This window comes from Corvus hawaiiensis, chromosome 4 (genome assembly GCF_020740725.1).
Source record: "Corvus hawaiiensis isolate bCorHaw1 chromosome 4, bCorHaw1.pri.cur, whole genome shotgun sequence".
Lineage (NCBI taxonomy): Eukaryota > Metazoa > Chordata > Aves > Passeriformes > Corvidae > Corvus > Corvus hawaiiensis.
In genome coordinates, this window is record NC_063216.1 from 55,176,017 (window position 1) to 55,202,738 (window position 26,722).

General features: G+C 39.6%; 1 protein-coding gene across 6 annotated transcripts in view; it reads left to right on the top strand.

Annotated features, from left to right (window-relative positions):
• MET (MET proto-oncogene, receptor tyrosine kinase) overlaps positions 1-25,717 on the top strand; it is an 87,766-nt gene extending 62,049 nt beyond the window's left edge. For all 6 annotated transcript variants that reach the window (XM_048301882.1, XM_048301880.1, XM_048301879.1 and 3 more), the window contains 11 exons: positions 3,546-3,764; positions 9,565-9,711; positions 11,703-11,859; positions 12,679-12,819; positions 15,169-15,399; positions 17,786-17,866; positions 18,484-18,665; positions 20,212-20,321; positions 22,809-22,974; positions 23,875-24,011; positions 24,150-25,717. In XM_048301882.1, coding sequence (XP_048157839.1) covers positions 3,546-3,764; positions 9,565-9,711; positions 11,703-11,859; positions 12,679-12,819; positions 15,169-15,399; positions 17,786-17,866; positions 18,484-18,665; positions 20,212-20,321; positions 22,809-22,974; positions 23,875-24,011; positions 24,150-24,360 — 1,782 coding nt within the window. In that variant the 3' untranslated portion in view covers positions 24,361-25,717. The remainder of the gene's footprint in view (positions 1-3,545; positions 3,765-9,564; positions 9,712-11,702; positions 11,860-12,678; positions 12,820-15,168; positions 15,400-17,785; positions 17,867-18,483; positions 18,666-20,211; positions 20,322-22,808; positions 22,975-23,874; positions 24,012-24,149) is intronic.
• Positions 25,718-26,722: the final 1,005 nt, after the last annotated feature.

Sequence of the window (26,722 nt, forward strand, 5' to 3'; positions counted from 1 at the left end):
TATGTTGTGCAAGGGCTGGCTCTCAGACTCAAGAGCAAGAGAGGTTTTACTCTACCTTCTGGTCCAATAATTTGATAGACTAGAAGTATCATCTCCCATGCCTTCATCCAAGAAGACAACTAAAATAAAAATGCTACCAATACATCTGGATCATTCATTGTACTACCTGAAATGGCAGCAAAAGCCATGAATTCTCTGAAAAACCCTCAGGATACACTGCTTGAGTGTCACTGCTTTACACAGAAAAGTCTTCTGAATGGGCTTCTCCTCATGTTGGACCTGTATTTTCTTGTCTTTCTATTGAGAAATCATCCTTTGGCAAAGATGGTTGGAGAGTCTCCAGGTCTGCCTTTAACTTCATTCATCTTTCATTCTTCACTGGAACTCCAAAAGTTTACTCTTTATGAAAGAAAAAATTGGCCATTTTCTTCTTTCTGACAGCTGCAGATCCTGTAATACACATCCAACTGCCCCTCTCTAATCTGGGTCAGCTGCTGGGAGACCTCTGGAACTCAGAGATCCTCCCTCATACTTTTCCTGTTGTTCTATCAGATGAAAAAAAATTGAATTGTGCACTGAAGTTCAGGTTCTGTAGGTCAGGTTTGAATTAATTGCCTCAGGGGTCATATTTTACAACTGAAACAAGAATACATACCTTAAGTGATGAGTCATATGCATTGTGCAGTGGATTATTATTCCCTTTGGGGTATAGCATTTACTTATGCTTGTGAAATGCTCCATAATTTTTATATTTTTTCTTCCTCATTGTCTTCAGATGTAGATTATAGTCACAAGAAATATGTAGGCTTAGCTTTTAAGGTGAATATACTTTAAAGCCTAATTAAATAAAAGTTAAAGGTGCTGGGTGATAGGCAGTATCTTAATTGAGAAGGCAATAGATTGAATTAGGGGGGTTTTCTTAGAGATCCGCAATCCAATATTTCTTGAAAACTAAACCATCATATTCTTCAATTGCTAAAACCAATTTCAAGGTAAAAATGTCATGTCAAATCATGTACCAATAAGGGCATTGCAAATAAGATTTTTCTTGACCTTACCAATCAGTCACATTGCATCCCCTCCAAAGAGTATTATTAGATTTTTATCATTTTCTGAAAGCTTCTGCTTCAGAGACCAGCCTGATAAAGTAAAGTATCTGATTCTAATAAATAGCCACAAACAAAGTTATGAATACCACTGCTATTCATTTAAGCGACATCACTACTCTACAGTAGATAAAGAGTCTAATGAATTTACATTAATCAAATAAATATAATGATTACTTGGGACATATTTGACTTTATAATTATATATATTTTAGTAATCCTTTTTAAGAATTGACACAATATGATAGATATCTTAATGAATATTCATATATCATGGAAAAGAATGGCTTGATCATCCATTATACTAATGATGCATCTTATTATTTCCATACTAATTCAAATTAATTTCTAGCTCTGTGTGATAGAACAATGCCTGAGATATGGTCAGTGGTGTATAACAAGGTATTCAAAAGAACAGTCTGATACTGTAAGCAAATGGAGCAAAAATCTGCCTTGTCTTGTGCCCCACAGCTTACCTTGTTGACATGGGGGTTACAAAAATATTTCTGAATTTCTGCTAGGAATCTCAATGGGCTGTTAGACACACAGATGCAAGTCCCATTAGCATCACAGAGAGCTCCACCAAGTTATTTAACTGAGTGCCAAACTCATAGCTCACAGACATGTAAGAGCCCTAAAACTGTAATGCTCAGAATGTTGAAAATATTTCCCTTGGCAGATTCAAGTTTTCACAATATTATTCACAGAAACATGAATTGCTGTGGTGATAACAAAGAGCCCTGATTTGTAGATAACTAATTTAATCCCACTTTTCAAGCTAATGTGGGTATATAGCTGATACAGCCTGAGTGGTTATGTCACTGATTTGAAACAGCAAAATTACATTGCATTAATTTAAACTAATTTCACAACTCCTTCAGGCAGCATTTATAATGAGAACAAATTTAATTTGAAGAACAAAACAGAAATATATATATTTTGGCCTTCTCTGGATGCACAAAGATAATAAACAGCATTGTTGACCTTCCAAGGAAATCTCTTGTAGAACAAACGTAAGATTTATGATTACGAGGAGCTTAGCCCCATTCTTACTGGGACACGTCAGACACGCTATTTTATCGTTTTTAAAGAAAGAAAAAGTTTAATCTGCTCTCAGGGCACAGTGCACAGGGGACTACTTACAGCAGATTTGTACAGTACTTCTGTAGAGCTGAAGCAACTCTGTTTGTGCCGGAAGTCCTTCAACCACATCCTTGGTAGGCAGCATAAAAGGCAGGCACAGAGAAAGAAGTATGTGATACAATCACAAAGAAGCCCCTCTGCAGTTTGCATGGTGCAGCCCAACACTCACTGTGCCTCCCACAGGTGTTTGTAGATGTCCTGTTGACATAAGCAAAGTAGTCCTGTAGAAACCTTCACAGTCCAGACAAAGTTGACTCTTCTAGAGCACCGTTAATCTAATTAAAGCTGTTGTCTAAAGTGGATCGGATGAAACCCACTCTAGATGAGCTGTTGTCCCTCTGTCAAGTGCAAAGACAGTTTAGATGAGTCCTGGATTTTGTACTGGATCATGTCCCCATAGCACAAAGTATCCTCTGGAAGGTGTTCTGATTGTGGGGTACACTCCGTGTAGGCTGTCATGAGGAATAGTGGCAGAGTGAAGGGCAAGTGTGGCATCATGCCTGTTGTCAGGCAGCTCCTGCACTGCAGTGAGGGGCAAACATCTCACCCCCGCTGGTTCAAGATACAGTGCAAGGCATGTCCCACAGTCAACACTCTCAGCAGGAACTTGCATGACTCTGTACCAAGGCAGCAAGTGCCACACATCTGAGGCCTTACATATACATTTTTAGAAAGAAGCTACACTTTGCTGAGCTTCTTCGGCCCAGAATCCACAGAAGCTTTGGCTCTAAAGCCCTTTCTCAGAGTCCACAGTACCTTTCTGGAAACATAGCAACTTAGCTGCACTGTGGGTAAACAGTGCTTTACTTCTGTTTTCCACTGTTCCAGTTAGTGTTGTTGGCTTTTACCTTGTCCTCTGCTCCCTCACTATTGCTTTGGTAGTGAAGAAGGAGAAATCCATGTTGCAGTCATTGTGACAGGTTAGGTAAGCTGAACTATGGCTGCTCAGTACACCAGGCTAGCCTCTTGATGGTCCTTGGCTTTGGAAATCATTTTCCATTAATTATCTGCAAAATATTTACTTTAAAAGTGCTGTGAACAATCAGGCCAGGAAGCTTGTTTACTTGAACATTTCCTCAACAAGAGTGCAAACACCATTGACATGAAGTTTTCATACTTTTCTCCCAGCTCTGCATAAATGCTGTGTAGCACTGATCAGGATTTTGCTTTGGTTAAAGAAGAACAAGACCCTTGGTGTTTGTTTTTTCAATATATGTGTATTGTTAAAGAAAGTTGCATTAATCAGTGACTTCCTGTGCATGTACATACTGCAATTACCTCTTTTTTTTCTTATAGGCATGTAGCCATCGCTCTAGCTCAGAGATAATCTGCTGTACAACACCTTCACTGAAAGCTTTCAATCTCCAACCACCCTTTGTAACCAAAGTGTTCTTTATTTTTGATGGTGTCAGCTCCCTGTACTTTGATTTTGATTACGTAAATAATCCTGTATTTAAGCATTTTGAAAAGACAGTGCTCATCTCAAGAGGCAACCAAAATGTTCTGGAAATTAAGGTAAGAAATGCTGAAATAAGTTTTTCAATTATTCTTAAGTGCACATCAGCAACACAGCGTGGAACAGACGTTTTGATGAAATAAAGGAAGCCCCAAGGAAGCGAGGGCAGAGAGAGCACTGTGTTCAGTACTGCATTCACCCGAGCCCAGTTGTCACAATTTAACAGATGCAGAGCTGAAAACAAAGACACATGTACCAGGGTGGTTGGTGTCATCAGGTCAAGTGGGAGAGGGGCTTTCCTTTTCCTCATGGGACGACCACGCTGCATCAGCTTCTGATTGCAATAAGCTGCACCACCAGTTCAGGATTAAACATGGCCAGCAGCCCAGAACCTGGAGTATGTGGTCTGCGCGTGAGCCCTGGCTCTTACTGGCACATGGTTTTGTATCCTTCCTCACAAAAGATGTGGTCTGGCTTCTTTGGTTCTCTTGAGCTGAGGGAAACTCTGGCCTGTGCACAAAGTCGCTCATGAGGATCAGTCACTGCTGTAGCCTAAATATTTATGGATCCATGAAAAATGCAAAGTTGATGCTGAATGCCTCTTCAAAGAGCAATGAGAATAGCCTACACAGCACTGAGAAGCATCTCTTAGGAATTCGGGGCCCTCAAAGCACAGGTTGCTCTCTACTACAGTGCTGCTGAGAAAGTTAAATCCCTTCTGTGAGAGTCCAATTTCTTGAAATCTAGTTTTTTTTGAGTTAGAGTATTAAATAGAAAAGCTATAAATATGGGTATTTCTAGTTTAAAATGAATGCTTCTGAAAATTTATTGGTATTTATATGTTATTTACATACATATCTATAATTTATATAAAATATAATTGATAAAAATGTTTTATGGAAGACAATCAGTCTTAATGCTTGGGTCATCTCTTTGTGTCACTCCTGCATAGCTCTGTAAGCCAAAACTTCTCCCCCATCACAATGGAGAAATCTTGAAGCCCCTTAAGGGGCTTTAAGGGGCTTTAAGGTCTTTGACTCCAAGATGATCCAGTGGGCCAACTTCTGGGCTGCAAGACATCAGGATTACTTCAGAGTTCCTGTCAGCCATGCTGAGTTCCAGTCAAGCTCTGAATATTAATCCATCTCTGCAAAGTGTTTTTGGCAAATACCAAAGAATAATTGGTCTGATTTTTACTTTTTACATTGCTTTTTCTACTTGGAGCTCTTGACCATACAATCACTCCTTCCTCAATGCAGAGCAATTCTCTTGTTCAGTTATGGAGAAACGCTAGAAAGACTTCTGGTGTGCGGGTCAACAGAGATCTGGGAATATACAGCTGCTGCATGGCTCAGCGCCTCTGTGCAATGACAGCAGTGTTTTCCAGTATTTTCCAGGTCATGCATATCAACCAGTTGGAAAGAGGACTAATTTGAGAAAAATCTCAGAATAATGTAGATTGGAAGGAACCTCTGGAGGTCTTCATGGCCTAACCCCATTGCTCAAAACAGGGCAAAATTAAAAATTAGGTCAGCATGCCTATGGCTTTGTGTAAATGAGTTTGAAAATCTCCAAGAATGGAGATTCTACAGCTTTAAGACACTCAGCTCCACTAGTCTTGCATTTTGTGTCTTATGCTTGAGCTCCCCCCCTCTTCCGTGACCCTCTTCTGTACTTCTTCCAGTTTGTCAGTATCTCTCTTTTTCTATGGGGTTCAAAACTTGACATGATTCTCAAGGTATGGCTTCACAAGTCCTGACCAGAGCAGAACAATCACCTTCAATCCACTGGCTTTGCTGCTGCTGCTAAAATGTGTGCTGAGCCTTCATTACTGAAGTGGCATACTGCAGTCTAATTTCACATTATGGTCCTGTATATCAGTTATTTTCCAAAGTTTGATACCATCTGAAAGCTCAGAGACAGTGCATCCTATCCTTTTGTCCAAGTTGTCAATAAAGATTTTAAGTAGTATTGGTGCAAGTGTCAGCCATTGACAAATGAAGATTTGATCTCTTTCCAATCAGTTTTTTACTCATGTTATAGGCCACCCATCCAGTCCATAACATCCGAAGTTTTTTTCATTGCTAAGAGAGATTGTGTTGCAAAACTTGCTAAAACCAAGGTCTCCTTGTCCAATGCTCTCCTTTCGTCCAGAGAGCCAGTCCTGTCTGCATAGAAGGTCAGGCAAAATACACTCTTGGGAAACCTGTGCTGGCTGTTCCCAATTGTGTTCTTGTCCTTCCTCTGCCTGGAAATGCTTCAAATGGAGGACTTGCTCCATAATCTTCAGAGACACTGAGTGTCAAAAATTAGTTGGTTTTTTTAACTCTCTACTTTGTTAAGTCTTTTATTCTCCCTGAAGAAATCTCTGGTGCTGTTTATTGCTGGGAAAAAAACATTTAAATAAGAAAGGCTGGCTGAGGGCTGTCATAGTGACAACTGACCAAAGTCACAATTTTATAGTATTGACCCATAGTGATAGCACCCAAGGCAGATGTCTCCTAAGCCTAATGTCCTGGTTATTTCCTGACAACCAGCTGGAGAATAGTATTAGTGAAAGCTGGTCTCCTAGAATGAAGCAGGAACAGGCACCAATTTAACATCTTCCTCCAAATAGAATTAGTTATAGTGGGGTGCTTCTATCAAAACAGTGAGACAACTTTCATAAATTATAGTCAGAAGCCAAAAGAGCATTACAAGCCATATTGGCAACACTTTTCCCTCGCCCCATACCCACATTCAAAAATACACACACACAAGTTTACATGCCTCATGATCATATTTTGTGCAGTAATTAAGCAAGCTCAGCATGAAATTAAATGGCAGCATGCTTCAGTGAACAGTCTGTTCTACCAAACCAAAGTTCTTTTATCTCTCTCTTAATTAGTTTCAGAGGGGCGGAGGGAGCTTTTATCACAAGTTTTTCAATCTAACTAATCTAGTGTGACATATTTGGCTTTCATCAAATGACAGTGGGTACTGACTGAAATGTTCTGTTTGGTTTCCCCTGATGACCACAAGATGTTTTTGTAAGAAAATGTTATACACAAGAAAACGTTAGGTTTTCTATTTAAAACACAGTCAGGGCACTGTGTGCCACAAATGCCAGTCGTCCTTGTCTTCAGTGCCAGCCTCTCAACGTCCCACATTATCACTGTCTTCCTCTGCCAAGTACGTGGCTCTTTCAAGTCTCTTAGTGCCCACCATGCCCCAGTCAGAGGAGTCATGATAGAGTGGCTTGAGAAAACTCTCTGCTTCAACACCATGAAGACACCACTTCAGAAGTGCTCCCATCTCCTGCCAACATGGAAAGACATCAGGGCAGGAGAAATTCTGGTGTTTCACTGCTGAGTCTGCTGAAAAGGACAGAGTCCACTTGCTGCCTCCCCCAGAAGCCACTGATCCAGACCTGCAAGCTGGGCCGCTGACAGCCCAGAGCATCCTAGCTGTGAAACAAAAAAAAAACCCAACAAACTAAGCAACAAATAAATAAGAAAAGCATCTTTTTTCAGTTAGCACAGAGGCTTGGCCTGTTCTGGAGTTGTGACTGTTTTCTGAGCTGGTGCAGGGACTCTGTGCATTATTCCAGAGGAGACCTAGGCATGGGCCAGCAGTAACTAAAGTGTATTTATAAATATTAATCTTCCACCAGAGAAATACATAGCACAGTTGTGATTCAATGTGTAACAACTGACATGCTACACAGCACATGAGATCCTGGCTGTGCTCTGGCACTTCTGTCTTAAAACTCAGAGTAGGACAAGACTTACTGAATTGTCTACTCTATTCTTAAGCCAGCACAACATGTTCTTTATGAGACAATCTTAAGGAAATCTTCTTGTCTATTTATAGGCCACTCTATTGTCAATCTTCTTTCACATCACATAGGAAATTGTTACTCTCAATACCTGGTCCAAAAGAGACCAATATGGAAACTGGTATTTTCGAGCAAGCTGAAGAGGAACCTCTGCAGTAATTCCTCATTTTTCCCAAGTCAACCTTCTCACTCTGCTTAGAAGCCTCAAAAATGCTTCTGACACCAATCTCAAAATTTCCACACCTTAGTTTGAAGTTCTTCTGCTGCTTTTAGACTTCTACCCAAGTTATTCCCATCTCTCTAAAGTTGTGAGGTGGTTGTGCTATCAGATTGGGTTGCAACAGCTACCCAGTACAGTAATTAACTTCTCCTGCTTGCGTTCAAGGGCATTGCTCACCAAGAAGGGGGTAATACACATTTGAAAAGAGGAAATCTTTTTTTCCAGTTCTCACAGGAGCCAGTTTTCTCCTTTTCTTAAAATTGTAGTCAAATTCTGTTATCCTGAGAAAAGCAAAACCACTGTTGAAAGAGTTTTGAAACTCTTAATATATTTAGATTATCATAGTGAATATATTTGAAACTATAATGTATTAATGGTAACCTAATAGTCATAGTAGTAAGTAAAAGCTACCATCTTTATAACTGCCTAAGGACCACCTTAGGAAACATAAGTATGATTTTTTTTTTTTCCATTTTTCCATCAGTTTTGGTGGAGAAAACATCAGCTTTGGTGTAGAAGAAAAGACCACTCAACCAGACCACTCAACCACACTCTCTAGGATGATATATTTATCCTGAAGATGGAAGAATTAAATTCAAATCTTTTGAGGTGGATAATTCAGAGGAAAGATTTGAACATGAATGGCTCACAATCTGCCACAAGTCTCCATACCAATAAGCAATAAGCATTCACATGGTCCCTGGCCCAGGAATATTTTCTTACTTAATACAAAACAGAATGGCTTCAACTAGACAGAAGATAGAGTGCAAATGGATTTTTATGGCCAGCAATTAAAAAGCATTTACCTGGGGTGTGGCTTTGCCATCAAAATAGGACATTAAACTGGCCCTCCTATATATTTATTACAATTTTCCCAGGATTCAGTCTCATTCTGCAGCAGATCTAAAACATATGCCAAAGTAAGATTATTTTTTGCCCCTCAGAATGGGATTCTTGGTTTTTTTCTTATATACAAGGCTTCACAGTGGTGTCAGCTGTGGTGCCTTCCTCCCTTCTCATGGAAAACTCCCAGATCCAGCCCATATAAATAGCCTGTATTAGTCCCATACTCCCTTCTCCCCTTCTAATCCCACTTAATATGCCTCTTCTTTCATCTTTAGCTGGGCTGTACATGGGCTGGGGCAGCTTCTTAAATAGAGATGCACTCCTGAGCACAAAAGATCCTAAACTTGGCCTTTGGAGTCTACTGTCACAATATCAGAAGGAATAATTTTTCATCCAAGTCTGGGATGTGAGAGCAGGTTTTCTAAGTAAGAAGTGTACTTTTCATGCTCTCATCTTTACCAAGATTTTTCCTTTTTGGTCTGTGGAACATGATTTTAACAGACTTATGTATGATTATAATTAATTACTTCATTTTGAAAGCTTCACTTCTGCTACCATAACCACTTGCAAAACCAAATGTTTGAGATGCCTTTAGCTTGTGGATAATATAATGCCAGTTTTGTGTAAACAACAGCATTACATAATGTGTCCTTTCTTGCACAAATTATGCAAAAATCTAAACAGGACCAACAGGATTAATCCCTCAGACATTTACATTTTTAGAAGTGTGTATGAGCTGTGTGAGTGGTAGTGACAGCAGATTTTATCTATAAACTTTACCATGCTACACTGGCCTGTCTGTCAAAGTCCCATTTACATGAAATAACCCTATACATGCATATTGACAGGACAGTGTAAATTCTCATTAGTCTTTTATTTCAAAATTTATTTTCTATTAAAAACATTTTCCAAGCTTGTAACTACTTAACTTTCATGAGATGGTTATGTAATATGAAATCGATTTTTTTTTTCCAAGGGAAATTATATTGATTCAGAAGCTGTTAAAGGCGAGGTGCTAAAAGTTGGAAATAAAAGCTGCGAAAACCTTCTCCTGCAGTCAGAATCAATTCTTTGTACAGTTCCCAGCGATCTCCTGAAATCCAACAGTGAGCTAAATATAGAGGTGAGGCAACTACACCACACACGAGACATTAATGCCATTTTTATTATCATTCACAGTGTAACTATTGAACCAATAAACTTTAAGCCTAAATAAAATTTAAGCCTAAGCCTGTGCTTACAGGGATATCTCTATCCCTGTTTGTTTGGGATGGAAATTCAAATAATATCAGCTATTTTAAAATAAATGTGATCATCATTGTTGTTATTACCTGTTTGTAGAGAAACTTTCTGGAGCCTTAGGCACAAAGTAGGACCTGAACTAAGCACAGAAATAAAATTATAGTTATTAATCCAAACACAGGAGGAAATGTGGGGAAGAATGAGAAGCTATAATGGAGTAGTTTTTGTTTGGAACTCACAAGCCCTTTTTTCAACAAAAAATTCTGCTGCAGTCAAGAGGATCAAATCTTTCCTGAAAGATTTTCTTTTTTGTCTGCATTTTATAATTTCATTTCAATTCTTTTTGTAACAAGAAGACACTTAGGAAATGTTTCAGTCATTGCTTTAAAGGTGGTCTCATTAGAGTCACTCAGTGTGCTACTGCAAATTTAAATTGTAGACATACTGATTTATAGAATAAGACATAAATCTTTTAATACACTTGTATTTTTTTAAATATATAAAAAAAGGAAATTGGAATGAGATTACCTTTAAACTATGAAACTGCACACTGATTCACTGAAAACAGTGGAGACTTTGCTAGTCATGTAATTGTGGTTAGGATCAAAGTCTATGTAAACTCTTTGAAGCAGGGACATCTATTTTTCTTTGTCTTTATGGCATTCATCTCAACAGGACCCTGGACTGTGAATGATATTCCTATGTGCTACTGCAATCTAAATAAATAGTAATAACTAATTTAATTTATTAATATGGTAACTAGTAATTTATTTTAATATTAATTTCTTTTTTTAAGTAAGTATGAATTTTCTTGGATACATCAGGCAAACTATAAAATGAGATGCAGCTCTCCTTTTGGTGTATGTCTCCCAGACTTCTAAGTGCCTAGTTTCATATAATACTTGTGCACAGGTTGCATTCAGTTAATATGTTGTATTTTTGCATATGCAACCAGGACTAACACTGCATTCGATGTGATATTTTCTTAACCACTAAGAAACAGATATGTGTGATATGTTTCATGCATAGAAAAGAACAAAACATAAAGGGGTTAAATAAGGTTTCTGCTTGTTTACTGGCAAGGAGACTCAGAAATTGTAGTCTGCCCAGCGAAGAAGAAAATTTGCTCTTTTGACGGGCAAATCCATCATTACAGTACCCAGAGGGATAAATTCCACAGGAGGAAGAGAAAAGATGGCCAAATGCATTCCAACTGACTGAGCTAGTGCTGTGTGACCTAAAACAGTTTTTCCCTGTTAGCTGCTTGGTGTTTGTTCGGTTGTTGATTTTTGCGGTTTTTTTTTTTTTGTTTTGTTTTGTTTCTTTAAACTGTCAGCAAGCTAGAAGCTGGCAAGGGACAGGCTCACGTGACCTTGGGAACTAAAATGCAAGCATGCTGTCAACAAGAGAGTGAGTTTGATGCTACAGCACATATATGCCAGAAGGACACACATTAAAGACTAGCTGGGCTATTTTTTTCAATGTACATCTCAGCCTGTGTATCCATAGGCCCATTCTGTGCACCATATGGGTAAAAGTATGAATTTAACATTTTGAATTAGCATCTGGTAACAGTGGAACCCTGTTATCCAGAGTGCATGTGACTACATGCTGTGTGTGTCGTGTATCAAATATAGAGCTGTGTCACTACCAGAGCTCTTGAAGGTGAGAAATGAATATTAAACATGTAGATTTGTTTTCATGTTCACCAATATGACAATTTCTCCACTCCCAGTGTCTTATCACAGTACAGCATCACAAAATCAAGATTTAATACATACGGGACATATCAGCTCATACTTTAGTACTAATAATCTAGTTCTTGCTTGTCTTTGGAAATCATTACACTATTTTTTTTCTTTGTTATTTCAGTGGAAGCAAGAAGTTTTGTCAACAGTTATCGGAAAAGTGCTGATCCAGCAAGATCAGAATTTCACGGGACTAATTGCTGGAATTCTTTCAACATTAGTCTTAATCTTTATCTTTTTGGTGGTTTTCTTCTGGAGAAGGAAGAAGAAACAAATTAAAGGTCCATCATAGTCAATCCCATAAAATAATTCCATTATTATATCTTAGATTTTAAAAATTGGTATAATTCTATGCTTTGCTTAACTGTCATGCACTACCCTGTTGTAACCTGTCAGCAGAGGTTTCACAATCCAGTCCCAATGTTTATTTGCATTTCAGTGCTTGGCAAGAGCCTGAGCTGGGTGAAGGGCCATATTATGCCTTAAGCAGAAGGATTTCGGAGGAACTCTGAGCTATTAGGAAAACTTAGTAACTTCTCTTCCCTAATCAGCTTTGGAAGAGGGGATGACATGGAAGAGTCAATGACATGCATGGAATCACAAGTACTTCAGCTTCATCCAGTTGCCTTTCATTCCTCCAGGCTGTGCCTGAGTTGTGCAAGACACAGAGCACTGCAGTCTCCTGGTCTCTCTTCACCCCAAATCAGGAACTTGCTCAGACTCTGGTTCTTCTCTGGCCCCTGTGTCTGGGTTTCCTTCCAGTGGGAGCTGCCACACTATGTAAGGTGGGAGGAGAAGGGGAGCTGGTGTATAACCAACTCTTGTCCTGATGCAGTATCACAGCCCATGAAGCTGGCCTTGGGGTCTTCAAATCTGTCTTTGATCTTCCGGTATGGCTAAGAGTGGGTCTTCAACACAAGATTTTTTTGCAAAAAATCTTGCACTGTAAAAACAGCTCAAGTCCTACACATCTGCCACAGTAACAACCTGATCCTCTTCCCAGCAGAGCAGAACATCTAAATTTAAATAGATAGATAAATCAATATTGGCATACCGAAAACATGAGGGTTTTCTAATATTTCTTTCTCCTCCCCTTTCAGATCTGGGAAGCGACCTAGTTCGTTATGATGGCAGAGTGCACACTCCTCACCTGGACAGGCTGGTGAGTGCAAGGAGTGTAAGTCCAACAACAGAAATGGTTTCAAGCGAATCTGTAGACTACAGATCAACTTTTCTAGAAGGTACGCCTCTATTAGGAATCTGTATGTAGGATATTTTATACATCTTGATTTTCATGTGTCTTCAGATGATAGCTATTTTGATCAGTATTCTAATTTCAGTTTCTCATCTGATTTGTTTGTGTCTGCATTTTTGGGAGTCTCATGTGTTCGCAGGCTTGCTATTTTACCTGAGCTTCTCAAGTGCTTCCCAAGATTAAGGTGCAAAGGATTTTTACTTTTATTCACGTTGAAGGAATAAATAAAATACAATACAATACTCTCTATAAATATGCTCCACAAGTTATTAGGAGCTAGTGTATATAGTGTTTCTGTGTTGTCATAAGATCCATCACACCATGCACAAATCTACTCTGAAAAGACTGATTTTAAGGATAACATCAAGTGGCTGTAGGTTTAGTGTGTCTCAGTGACTTCCTACAGTTATAATAAAGCAGTTCTGTTGGCCCAACAACGGCCATGTAGTTTTGTAAACTGATATTCTTTTGTCTGTTAATGCCCCTCCTGTAAAATGGGACACTGTATAATGCAGAAATGTTAATTTAAAAAATTAAGCTAAAAGGATATGAAGACTGTGACAAATTGAATGGAGGTCCATGTGCACCATTATGCCAGTCTCGAGGAAGAATAATCCTCTGCTGAATATATTTTTGTGCCGTATAATATGATTTTAAAGTGGGAATTCTTTAGAAGAGCAGTCTGCTACACTTATAATACCATGCTAGGCTGAACACCTCCTTTAACACATGTGGAGACCATGTTCTGTGATTACCATTAAAGAGCCTTTATCTATTAGGAGTTACCACATTATGGTGTGTGAGGTGTCACAGATATTTGTTAGTCTTGGTATAGACATAGTCTTGCACTATTTCTAGTGCTGCTGTATACTATGCAATAGAAATAACTCCAAATATTTATTCCACTTTTGCAAGCCCCAGTCACAGAGATATTTGAGAGACAGGCCTGTTCCCAGCTTCCCATATCGTTCTTTAATTGCTGCCACCAGCCCATACAGGAAGTTTCTTGATTGAAATATTTCCAAAGGGAAAGGAAAGCCTGTGACACTGGTTAGAAGCGAAAGCAGTATATGAGACAAAACTATGCCAAGATCCTTGGTGGAAGGCAAATCCACAGTGGTCCTGAGGTCACTGTGTACTGGCAAAGCACAGTTGAGAGTGCATTCAAGAAGGGGATGTTCATCTAATGTTCCCATAGAAATGTTTATGTCAATATTATCAAAGAATAAAATAAAAGAAACATTAGAAAACGTGCAGGTTTACATTTAGCAGCTTCAAAAATTATTTTGCAGCCATGGCTAGATTATTTTACTGTGTTTATTAAATAGGTATCTGCCCTTAGTTACAAATAAATTCATTTGTTAGTGTAGGAGTTGGTATTTTTACTCCTAGATAAAATAACAGAATATTTCTCAGGACCCAGAGTGATAAAAGCACTTTATAAAAATTCCACAGGTTTTATGCAGAAATAAATAAAGAATGTCTATACAATATCTTTTACTTATTGTAATAAAATACATGATCATTTTTGTTGGTAAATTTACTTTCCTTTTTTTTGTTTTTGGCTCTGGACTAAGTTCAGCTCATTGACGCCACTGAAATAATTCCAGACTGAAATCACACAAAATACTAGGGAAAAGATTTTAAACAAAACCAATTTGAAATACCTGAACAACATGCTGTTGATTAAAAAAAAAATCTCAAATAGATACTCCTGGACTTACTGAAATATTTTAGTTTCTGCTATATCAGATGGCTCATGTTATTTTCATGAGTAGCACCAACTGTATTATCTTCAGCAGTTACAGGAAATGAATCACCTCTAGGCATTTCCCTGGTTGAATATTTACCATTGGATAAATATAGCTAGTCACCAGCACTTTGGAAACCTTCATGAAGTGTTAAGTTCCCTACCAAATCAGAACATGACAATAATAGAAGGTTTCATGTTTTTAATTGTTCACTACCTCCTCCTCCCATATTGCTGTCATTTTTCTGTTTTACTCTTGTTACTTCCATTTACTAGAAATGCTATAACCTCTATTTGGCAAGAAGTGACAAGGCTTCATTCTATCCCCTCAGAAAAGTGGAAATTTTGCCATTTACTTTCTTAAAAGTAGAGCTGAGACAAGCATAAGTTTCTAGTGACATGGTTTTCCTGGAGGTTGGCAGATTACCAATGCGTATTTTCATTTTCCCTTTGTGACCAAAACTTCCGTAAAGCCAAGCCACTTCCAAACTGATAAAATCAAGCCTTGCTTACCAATGCAATAAAACTCTTCATTTTTCAAGGAGAAGTTTGAAAGGATTGTAATAGTTTCTGTTCATCTTGCAGATCAGTTTCCAAGCATGTCTCAGAATGGATCATGCAGACCTGCCCAGTATCCTCACTCTGACCTCTCTCCGATTCTGTCTAGCGGAGACTCAGATTTAGCCAGTCCACTTCTCCAAACTAATGTCCACATTGACATCAGTGCCTTAAATCCTGACCTGGTCAAAGAAGTGCAGCATGTGGTTATTGGTGCCGACAGTCTGATTGTGCACTTCAGCGAAGTAATAGGAAGAGGTGGGTACTGCAACTCTTACCTTGCAAACTGCTCTTCTTTTTGCACACCCATTTATTATAAACCATTCTGAATAAGCTGTCTACAAAGATTTTTCAAGATTTTTACCTCTTATAGCATTGCATCTCATGCACTGAATCAAGCGGTAATGAAGGGGCTTTCCTTTGAAGTCAGTGCATTTGATCAGTTGGAGAAGACACCATCAGGAGAAAGGAGTCTACCAACTAATGAAGCTCTTTTGAACTCATGGACTTGATGGTCCCCCACCAGCTGCCTCAATCTCATCCTTTTCCAGGCTACAGAAAGCTCAGCCAGGCTTCTGATCCATGAGGTTGTGGTATGGGAGTGAATCTGCCGCAGGATATTACGTGAAACCTAAGGCACATACCTAAATGGCAGGGGATGCTGAGGCAGGAACACAAGTGACCTTAAACTTGGAGCCCATTATCTGTCGGGATTGCTACATGACACAGGAGACTCCTGCAGTCATTAGTGTATACAGTGAAAGTCCCCGTGGCCCACGTGAAATGCCCACACCCCTTTTCCCTCCACAAGTTTCCACCAGCTCTGAGGAATTTTCTGCTTGTTTCCTCACAGCAAATGCTCTTCATTCCTCCTCATTCCTCCCTCATGCCAGTTGCAGAAATATGTAGCTCCTGATTCACTTTCCCTTAGTTTTGTCCCTGATTTAGCAGGTCTCCTATTTTTCTAAATTTCTCTCATCGCTCCTATTCCTCTACATCTTTGTAAGCAAGTTCCCTTCACCTTTCATAGTCCAAGGCAGTATTTCTGTTACAGACATTTATCAAACTCTGTATGATTGAGTACATATTAGTAACCAAAGTACAAACTGGATTTTTAGTATTTCTACAGATCACGCATGAGAGGTCTCTTGTTGAGTATCAAGATACTGATAAAAAATTTGCTATAAATTATATTCTTAATGCCTCTTCTGCAGGAAAAGTCACAAATCAAACAAACAGTCAGTGTGTTTCAATTCTATGTATTATACTTCATCATCCCCAAAGCAAGGGTGGGCCTTTTTCTTTTCTTTTTTGTTTTGGAAAACTCCAAGTAATTTCCCATTTTTTAAATGTTGAAAAATATCTGGAATGACACCAAGATAATTAACCGTTTTAAATTTTCTCCTTTCTAACTAGAAATGGGCCAAACCCCAAAATATTTTAGACACACCCAATCCAAGCTTTAGGATTTGTGCCCAGGCTCCAAGCAATCTGTGGTCTGATGGGATTTTAGTTGCTTTTATAAAACAAACTTTGGATTAATTTTACCTCAAGCCAAAAGCAAAGCCAACTGAGCTCTGACCAGAGCTTAGGACTGGAACATAGTAGAATATATCAGATAGTCTTGTTCTCTGTAGAACTCACACTTAAGAAAAAAAATATTTTACTTTCTAACTGCAAATATTAGTATTTTAAAAGTGTCTGGCAAACAGTTTATCTGTGAAAGAAAGCCACAACTACATGTACATAATTTGATTTGGAGAAATTAATGCATGAGCCTGGAGCTCACACTTCACAGTTTCCCAAACTGGTTAACCTGACTTCTCATAGTAGGTTTTGGTAGCCTACATCATTTGCTCGGCAGGAAAGCACAGGATTTCTGTGTCCCTGGCAGTTCATTTCACTGCTTAGACCATGAGAAAGAAGGCAAATTTTGCTCATGATCTTTTAGTGATATTTTACACTTGGAACTAGGCCGTAGAGAAAACTGCCAAGTGGTGTCATCAGTCTGTGACCTGTAGAGCAACTCCCAAACCATCCACGGCCAACACATCATTTTTAACATTCAACATTTTCCATGGAATAGCAAGACCTTAAGAGACTGTTAGCCCGGAGTGGCTGTCCTTTCCATCAGACACATCAGATGCATCGAGTCCGTACAGTCCAGTGTACCACTTAGCATGGTCTTGCAGATCACTGGGAACCACCAATCCAGTGGTCATGTCGGCTCCTAACTGCTGCCTGTGCCTTCCAGGTGCTCTCCTTTGACATCTACGTCACAGGAGAAGATGGTGGGAATGGGCTGACATGGGTTTTGTGTGCATAGTGATTACAAGAACATGAAATATTTGTGGCGCCAGCCTTGTCATTATTTATACTCTCCATTTAGGTCAAGAAATACCAATTATGCTGCAAATAGAGTTTTCATTTTATGTAATGGTGGTTTTATGTAATGGTGATTTTATGCAATGGTGGTTTTATGTAATGGTTTTATGTGTTACTTAGGAAATATACATTACAAGTGTTGGGAATTGGACAGAAATGGAGTGTGATCACTTTCTTACACTGTAATTGCTACCCAGTGGAAAATACCAGAAAGCTAATTTTACTTCTTAAAGCTAATATTGCTCATTTTTTTACACAGGACATTTTGGCTGTGTGTACCATGGGACATTGCTGGATAACGATAGCAGGAAAATTCATTGTGCTGTGAAGTCACTGAATAGTGAGTTACATGTTTAATAGTGAGACATTACTACTAATTCTAAAGATAACTGGGGTGAACCAATACACTACAGCGAAGTATACATTCACAAACAAAGATTCTTAGCTGCAGCTGAATCAGATTTATCTTTGGAGCAATTCCAGTTACTTCAGACTACCACAACACATTGGCATATACTTTTACATCAAATGAAATGTCCATATATTTCCTCTACAAAGAAAAGAAAACTGGAAAATAAGGGAAAGGTAGTGTCATTTTTTTATTCTACTGGGTACTGAAGATTTGGGTTTGGAAGTTAAATTGCTGAAGAGTGGGCAAAGCTGCTGGAAAAACAGGAAGATGCTGTAACATTTATTAAGGACTTCACTCAAGTGTTGTTATTCAATTTTAAATCGTTCAAAATAAGAAATGGAGAAACAGAATTAAAATCACCAACAGCCTGTATTTGGTCATTGTAGGAAAACCAATGCACATGACCTGGTTGTAATGTGGGAGGTGGGGAGCATGTCTGTAGTCTCTCATTATCACTTTTTTGTGCAATGATATGCTGTAGAGAAATGAAACCTAGTTTGTTTCTGTTTCTTTTAATTAATTCCTTTTATTACTGGATTTCTCAGGGATTACAGACCTGGAAGAAGTAGCTCAGTTTCTGAAAGAAGGAATAATCATGAAAGATTTCACTCATCCCAATGTTCTATCACTCCTGGGAATCTGTTTGCCCAATGAAGGATCCCCATTAGTTGTTCTTCCATACATGAAACATGGAGATCTTCGAAACTTCATTAGGAATGAGACTCACGTAAGTACATGGTGAGGTACAAATGGCAATGCAAGTCTGGCCACACCCTGCTCCAACACCACACGTTATAAGCTCTCATAATTACATTATGTCTGCAACTTGCTGCTGTTACTGCACCTTAACCTTTAGCACTTGCTTAGTCTGGCATCAAGCCCAGCCACAGCACTGCCACTCCCTCCCCTCCCCCTCAAATTCCTCTCTAGAATGTTTCCCAGAAATTATCAGCAATAAGTATTTCTCATTTCCCATCCATAAGCCTCTTTATAAACAAATGTGTTTAGGAGATCTAAGTCAAGGGGCACATCTCTGTTGACTTTAGCACAGCTGTGCCAGTTGTCAACATCTGCTCTTCCAACTGCTAGGTAAGGGACATCCATGTCCAGCTAGTGTCGCAGTCCCTTTGTTATCAATATTTTTTCTTCTTATCTTAAGAAAGAAAACCAGGAACTGTTACACAAACTATGAGTACTCTCTTAGCAGCAGTCTTCCCCATTTCCATTGAAAGACTGTAGATTCCTCAGATGTGCCTCACTTGCTCTCTTTCAAGTATGAGATCACAGGTCTTACCTCAGGCAGTGTAAGCCCACTTTACACTGTAGTATTTCACCTATTTCACAGTGCTAGCACAATATAAAGTGACTCCTGAGCCGATAGGATTTTGTCCTTGCTTTTATGGCAAGAAACAATAGCCAGTACATTCAAAACTAAATGCATTTCGACAAATTTTTGGAGGAGTTAAGCTTTCTGAGGTAGAGACCTCTTCCCATTTGAGCTTTTTTCATTCTACAAGCACCAGGCCACTTGTCTGTAAATAGTGCCATGGTCCTTCCTGAAATAAACAGAATAATGACCACAGTTGATTCAGACTGTTCCACAGAATAAAATTATAAAGAGCAATGTCAACAAGAAAAAATCTGTGGTATCCTTACTACTACATTACAAGTCATATGATTGGATAAAAGATTTACAGGCTTATGTTTATACTTATTTTGATATTTAACATTTTCAGTATCATCTCACCATGTTGACCAGCAGAAGGGGTTAACAATCATTGCCAAAAATCTTCCTCTGGTAACTGCTAAGGTCTCATTTGCCTTTTTTATTACATCATACCGATGCACTTATTTGTCCCAAATAGCACTTTCTCTTTTCTTGGTCATCCCCAGCTGATGAGCTCCAAGTTCATAGTTAGTACCTTCTACTGAGTTACATGCTATCACTCTGAAGTTCACATATGTGAATTTTGTGTATCATCTGTGATGCTGAGGTTTCAGCATACTGTTCCACTTCCCAGGCCAGGTTATGCTACTTATGCTGCAAACTCTACTCTTCTGGAAACTGTCAGCTCTTTTGTTTTCTTATAGTGTGTTTTCTCACTGGAGGTAAGAAGTTGACCTAAACTTAAACCAGTTTCACTACAAGCACCAACCTGTCTTGATCATTCTGGTGTCAGGAGAGGTGTGTAAAACCTAAAGAGTCACAGCATAAAGCAGTCTGATCCTCGAGCTTCTGCATTCATTTTATCATAAATGTTTGTATTTTACAGAATCCAACAGTAAAAGATTTAATTGGATTTGGCCTTCAGGTCGCAAAAGGAATGAAATACCTTGCAAGTAAAAAGTTTGTCCATAGAGATTTGGCAGCAAGAAACTGTATGTAAGTACAAACATCTACTTTCAGCCACATTATCACACGCTCTGCTGTGTAAAACACTGAGATGAAATAAATTAAAGCTTCCAGGATTCTGCTTTTTTTTAGTCAAAAGATGGTAGTTTTTTCATTGCTCTGCAATTATACTGATGTTTGTCTTGCATACTGATGAGCTACTCATCTTGCTAAGGGCTCATTTCTTACACATAAGCTTTTTTTGAGTGTGAGAAATAAGAAAGCTGAGGTGAACGTGTAGCCTCTCAAAATCTTTGGTTAGAGTTTAAAAGGCATCTCCTAAGGGAAGTTAAACTGCTGTTGCCTCAACTTGCTGTGCTTCCACCCAGCCTCTTCAGAAGCAGAATGTCTCTGCTGCCACACCTAACCAGGAGGGAGAGGAACACAGGGGAACTTTGTGAGAAAAACGGGAGCACAAAGAAACACCAGTGAGACCTCTTGACAGTAGTCTTTCATTACATAAGTATGAGCTTACTTTGGCTCAACTATGCACACAAATTAACATTCAAAGAATCTTACTAGTGTCTGGGAAGCCAGACAGTTCAGTTCCCACAAAGACAAACTGATACAGGAGTTGCCAATATGATTATGCTGATTTATCACCAATGTTGTGAATTAATGAGGCACAGCCTTAAACATTGGAGTTTATCTTTAGCACATCGTAAACTGGAGCTCTGGCTGCAAAAAGGTCATCATCTGTGACATCAGATATCTTACTCTTTTTTCAAAGGTGCACACCTGTGCAGCTGAAGAGCCTCTGAAAAAGAACATTTTCTTACAGGTGTTGGTTTTGTAAGGGATGAAAAAAGCCACAAGCAACATGATTTTCAGATTTCCTAAGAAGAAATCCATTGGGTTACTTAACAAAAGACCTAGTTAATCTAATCAAAGTCCTAATAGTGGCAACAGGACATTCCCCTTGGCCTACTGTCTCTTCCTTGGGTGAGGAAAGAACTCTCAGGGTGTCTCACATGACCACTGAATGACTGCTTTTGACTTCTATAGGGTTCAGCACTTCAGAGCCTGGAGAGCTTCTGCCACAAGACCCGCTTTCCCCAGTGGCCATTGTGCAATGCAACACTCAGAAAGCACAGGCCCTGCCACAGTGGTGATGTCTATCAGAAAGGAAGCCAGCATGCAAATATAGTCCTCAGGGACTCTTAACTCTATTCCACTATCCTGGAAGAGGTGCAGAAACCTGCTATGGCATAAGACCCAACAAAGTTCCCTCCTACTTCCTTCATCAGATTAAGTTATAACATCAGTAAATACAGCAGGTGATTGTGTCCCATGCAGTGGGACTTCAACGGACCAGAGTTGTCCAGACAGAAACTTCATCAATTCAAGACAGCAAAATGCCATGTGTAGACACTGAGAGAGACAGGATCATTTAGCCCAGAGAAGGTTCAGGGGGATCTTATCCATATGTATAAACACCTGATATGGTGGATTAAAGAAGATGAAGCCAGATTCTTCTAAGTGGTGCTCAAGGACAGGCCAAGAGGCAGTGGGCACAAATTGAAATAGAGAATATTGCATTTAAGCATGGGGAGAAATTTTATTGTAAGGATGACTGAACACTGGCCCAGGTTGCCAGAGAGGTAATGGAGTCCTTATCCTCACAGATATTCAAAACCCACCTGGTCATGGTTCTGAGCAACCTGCAGTAGCTGACCCTTCTTTGAGCAGGGGAGGTAGTGGTGAACCAAATGATCTTCAGGGGTCCCTTCCAACCACACCCATTCTGTGACTGTGTGATCCTGTAAAGAAGCCCAAAAGGAAGTGCTTGCTGTGACGAGGTCTGCACATACAATGAAAGATAGGCTTGAACATGCCAATACCCACACTCTATCTGTTTGTGACAACGGTGCCACTTACCAGGACAAATACCAAGCTTAGGCCTAAGAAGCAAAGCTAGGGAGGTCTTCTGGTATGGCTGAGATGTCATCCCAACAGAACTTTTGTTATGCCATCATTTTCCCCCAGAACAGACACCAAACTCATCCTTAATTACAGGACTACATTATTGCATAAAGGCAGTCACTGAGATAATGATGGATCCCTCTTTATGAAAACTGAGAGTAAGTAGGAAAGGTGATGCACTGACTTGGATGAGCAGGTTTTAAGGATACAGAAGAAAAAGCAGCTATGGAAGAAATGATGTAGCATTCAATCAGGATGTATAGGCTATTAGCAAAAATCTTTTTATACACAGCAATTGTTCTAAAATAACTATAATTCAAATTGTATTATTAATACAGTATTGGTAATTTCCTGAGTTCATTCACTGTGTTAAATGGGTGTCAAATATACTTTGCTGCACTTTTTGTTTCAGTGTAACATTAGTTCATAGATCCAAAATAAAGTACTGCCATCCAAAGTCACAGTCTCAAAAATGTAAGTCAGTCATTATAATCCACCATCACAGTAAATCTTGGCCTGCTCAGTTGCAAATAATACCTTTTGTCATTTCCATAGGTTGGATGAAAAATTTACTGTCAAGGTTGCTGATTTTGGTCTTGCTAGAGATGTCTATGATAAAGAATACTACAGTGTGCACAATAAAACAGGAGCTAAACTGCCAGTGAAATGGATGGCTTTAGAAAGTTTACAAACTCAGAAGTTCACAACAAAGTCAGATGTGGTAATGTACAACCATATTTGTATCACCTATTTATTTCTTTTATATTGCCTGAGGCATCTTTCTAATATTTAATTAATGAAACAACTCCAAATCAAAACTTATATTTGAATCTAACTTTAGTTCACATAAGAATAAAAGACTCTTTCTACATGCAGAAAGTGCATTTGTCCCAATCACAAAGCAAGAAGTTGTTCTGATTATATCTTACTGCTCAGGGAAAAATTAGGGGTTTAACCCTGTTCCAAGGGAAAGTAAGGACATTCCAAGAAGCTAGGTTGGAGCTGAACCCTGCTATAGGAGGGGCTCTGGAAAGCTTGACAGAACAGGTTAACATGGAGACTTGTAAAAGTTAATAGTTCTCCAAAATACTTTATTTGCTTTATAAATACTTACTGGGTGCCTACAGCAATTTCAAGTATTACCTGGCCATTTATGAAGAAAATATTGTTAAGATGAAGTCAGTTGGCTGGATTGCTTTGTATTTTAGCTCTCCTTTCAATCCAGATTCAGATTAACCTGTGATGCATAGAATTTTCACCATGTATACTGTCTTCAGCACATATTTGCACTGAGTTAGTCAGATCATCAGCTCATGTAAACTGGCAGAGCTCCATTAACCTCAAAAGAGGTCTGCCAATTTATACCAGCAAAGTAGCAGGCCTATGGGCTTTTATTTTCTTTAATTTACTTAGTTGAGATTCTCTGGCTCTTATTTAAGTGACTCCTCAAGTCCCTACAGCATTTATTAGCCCACTTAAAAGAAAGCTGAATGCAGTAAAACAACTTTTCAAAGGAAAATCCATGCAGTTGAATGCTTAAATCTGTCAAACCATCTTCTAAAACAGGAATGTAAATGCCTCCAACCCTTTAACTTTTTGGGTTTTTTCTTTGTTTTCTTAGTGGTCCTTTGGTGTATTGTTATGGGAACTTATGACACGAGGGGCACCACCTTATCCTGATGTAAATTCTTTTGATATAACTGTTTACTTACTACAAGGAAGAAGGCTGCTGCAACCTGAATACTGCCCTGATCCACTGTAAGTAAACAGTTTGCAAAGGCTTGTGCAAATGCTGATGATTCTGGTACTATAGTAATTGAGACTGAAAGAGAGGGTTGGGGTTTTTTTCTTTTTATGTGATTTCATAATTGAACACTTCTTTTATTTGAATGGCAGGTATGAAGTCATGCTGAAGTGCTGGCATCCGAAACCTGAGATGCGTCCAGCATTTTCTGAACTTGTTTCAAAAATATCAACAATCTTCTCCACTTTTATTGGGGAACACTATGTTCATGTCAATGCTACTTATGTCAATGTGAAGTGCATTGCTCCCTATCCTTCTCTTTTATCATCACAAGACAACACAGACATGGATGTTGACACATGACGGGTATGTCTGAAATTGAGGAAAATCCATTCTTAGTTGTATGAACAAAAAGCAAAACATTTTGTCCACTAGTTTTTACTGCCCAGTCTTTGTGAGAACACTGTTGCACATGTTTATGTTGTTGCCCAACTTGCACTAGTACAAGGACACGATATCATATTGTTTAAGGATACGGGATTCCATAAACTATCACAGTAATTTCCAAGTATTTGGAGAACTGCATCAATTTACCAAATGGAAATGTGGTGTGCTACCATCCAGAGCTGGTTCCCACAAACTGTCATTAATGTGTGCTCAGACCCAAGAACAAAGATTCATCATTAATGCCATGAAAGTAGAATATCAATCAATATGCTGGAAGGACTGTTACTGTGCATGTACTTTAGGATAACGAGCAGTGCAGAAATGGTTTTCACACAAAAGGCCAAGAAAAGCAATGAGAGTTACAAGAGTTTAAAATGTACTTTCATCCCACATGGGACAAACTTTGGATTTTTCAACTATATCAACAAGGTTTCTAAGAACCTAGGCAGCCAAGATAGCCAGCCTCATGGTCAGTGTCTTAACAGAAATCAAAATCAAGAAATGTGCAGTAAAATAAGTATAGAAAAGTACGATTGTGTAGGGAGTGGGTGAGGAAGGCCAAGGCAAAACTGGAACTGAACCTGGCAAGGGATGCAAAGAATAACAGAAAGGGCTTCTACAGGTACTTTAATCGGAAAAGTAAGGTTAAAGAAGGTGTTCCCCCTCTGTTAAGCAATGCTGGTGGACGAGAAGAAGACTGAGGTACTTAACTTTTTTTCCTCAGTCTTCAATGGCAACCTCTCTTCCCACACCTCTTGAGTGGGTGTATGACAGGATGAGGACTGGGAGAGCAAAGCCCCTCCCACTGTAAGCAAAGATCAGGTTCATGACTGCCCAGGGAACATGAATGTGCACAAGTCTATGGGACCGGACGAAATGTATCCCAGAGTCCTGAAGGAACTGGCTGATGCAGTTGCCAAGCCACTCTCCATGATATTCAAAAAGTCATGGCAGTCAGAGGAAGTCCCAGGTGACTGGAAAAAGGGGAACAGTGTACCTATCTTTAAGAAGAAAACAAAGAACAACCCTGGGAACTACCAACCTGTCAGCCTCACCTCTGTGCCTGGGAAGTCATGGAACAGGTCCTCCTAGAAGGTACATGAATGACAGGGCGGTCCTTCACCAGGACTCAAGAAGCACAGCTTCTCCAAGGGCAAGTGCTGCCTGACCAACCTAGTGGCCTTCTAGGATGGAGTGGCTACGTCAGTGGACAACGGAAGGGCTACCAGCTATCATTTATCTGGGCTTCTGTAAAGCCTTTGACATTGTCCCCCACAACATCCTTCTCTCTAAACTGGAGAGAGATGGATTTGATGGGTGGACTGTTAAATGGATAAGAAATTGTTTGGACAGTCACATCCAATCACATCCAGAGGGTAGTGGTCAATGGCTCGGAGTCCCAATGGCCATCAGTGAGAAGTGGTGTCCCTCAGGGGTCTGCACTGGGACCAATGTTATTTAATATCTTCATTAATGGCATAGACAAAGGGTTCAAGTGCACCCTCAGCAGATTTGCAGGTGACACCAAGCTGAGTGGTGCAGTTGACACACCTGAAGGATGGGATGCCATCCAGAGGGACCTGGACAAGCTCAAGAAGTGGCCTGGTGGGAATGTCATGGGTTCTAACAGGAGCAAGTGCAAGGTGCTGCAGCTGGGTCAGGGCAACCCCCTGTAACAATACAGGCTGGGGGATGAACAGATCCAGAGCGGCCCTGCCAAGAAGGACTTGGGGTGCATGAGAGGCTGGATATGAGCAGGCAAAGTGCCCTCCCAGCCCAGAAAGCCAATTGTATCCTGGGCTGCATCAAAAGCAGCATGGCCAGCCGGTCAAGGGAGGGGATTCTGTCCCACTGCTCCACTCTGGTGAGACCCCACCTGGAGTGCTGCATCCAGCTCTGGGGCCCCATCACAGGAAGGACATCAACCATGATGATCAGAGAGTTGGAGTACCTCTTCAGTGGGGAAAGGCTGGGAGAATTGGGATTGTTTAGCCTGGTAGTGAGAAGGCTTTGGGGTGACCCAATTGTGGCCTGAAGGAAACTTACAGGAAAGATGGAACAAGACTGTTTACAAAGGCATGTAGTGACAGAACAAGGGGCAATGAGTTTAAATTGAAGGAGAGTAGGTTTAAATTAGATATTGGAAAAAAAAATCGTTACTGTGAGGGTGGTGATGCACTGGAACTGGTTGTCCAGGGAAGTTGTGAATGCCCCATCCCTGGAATGTTCAACATTCGTCAATGTACCCACAGCAGAGGGGCTGGAACTAGGACGATCT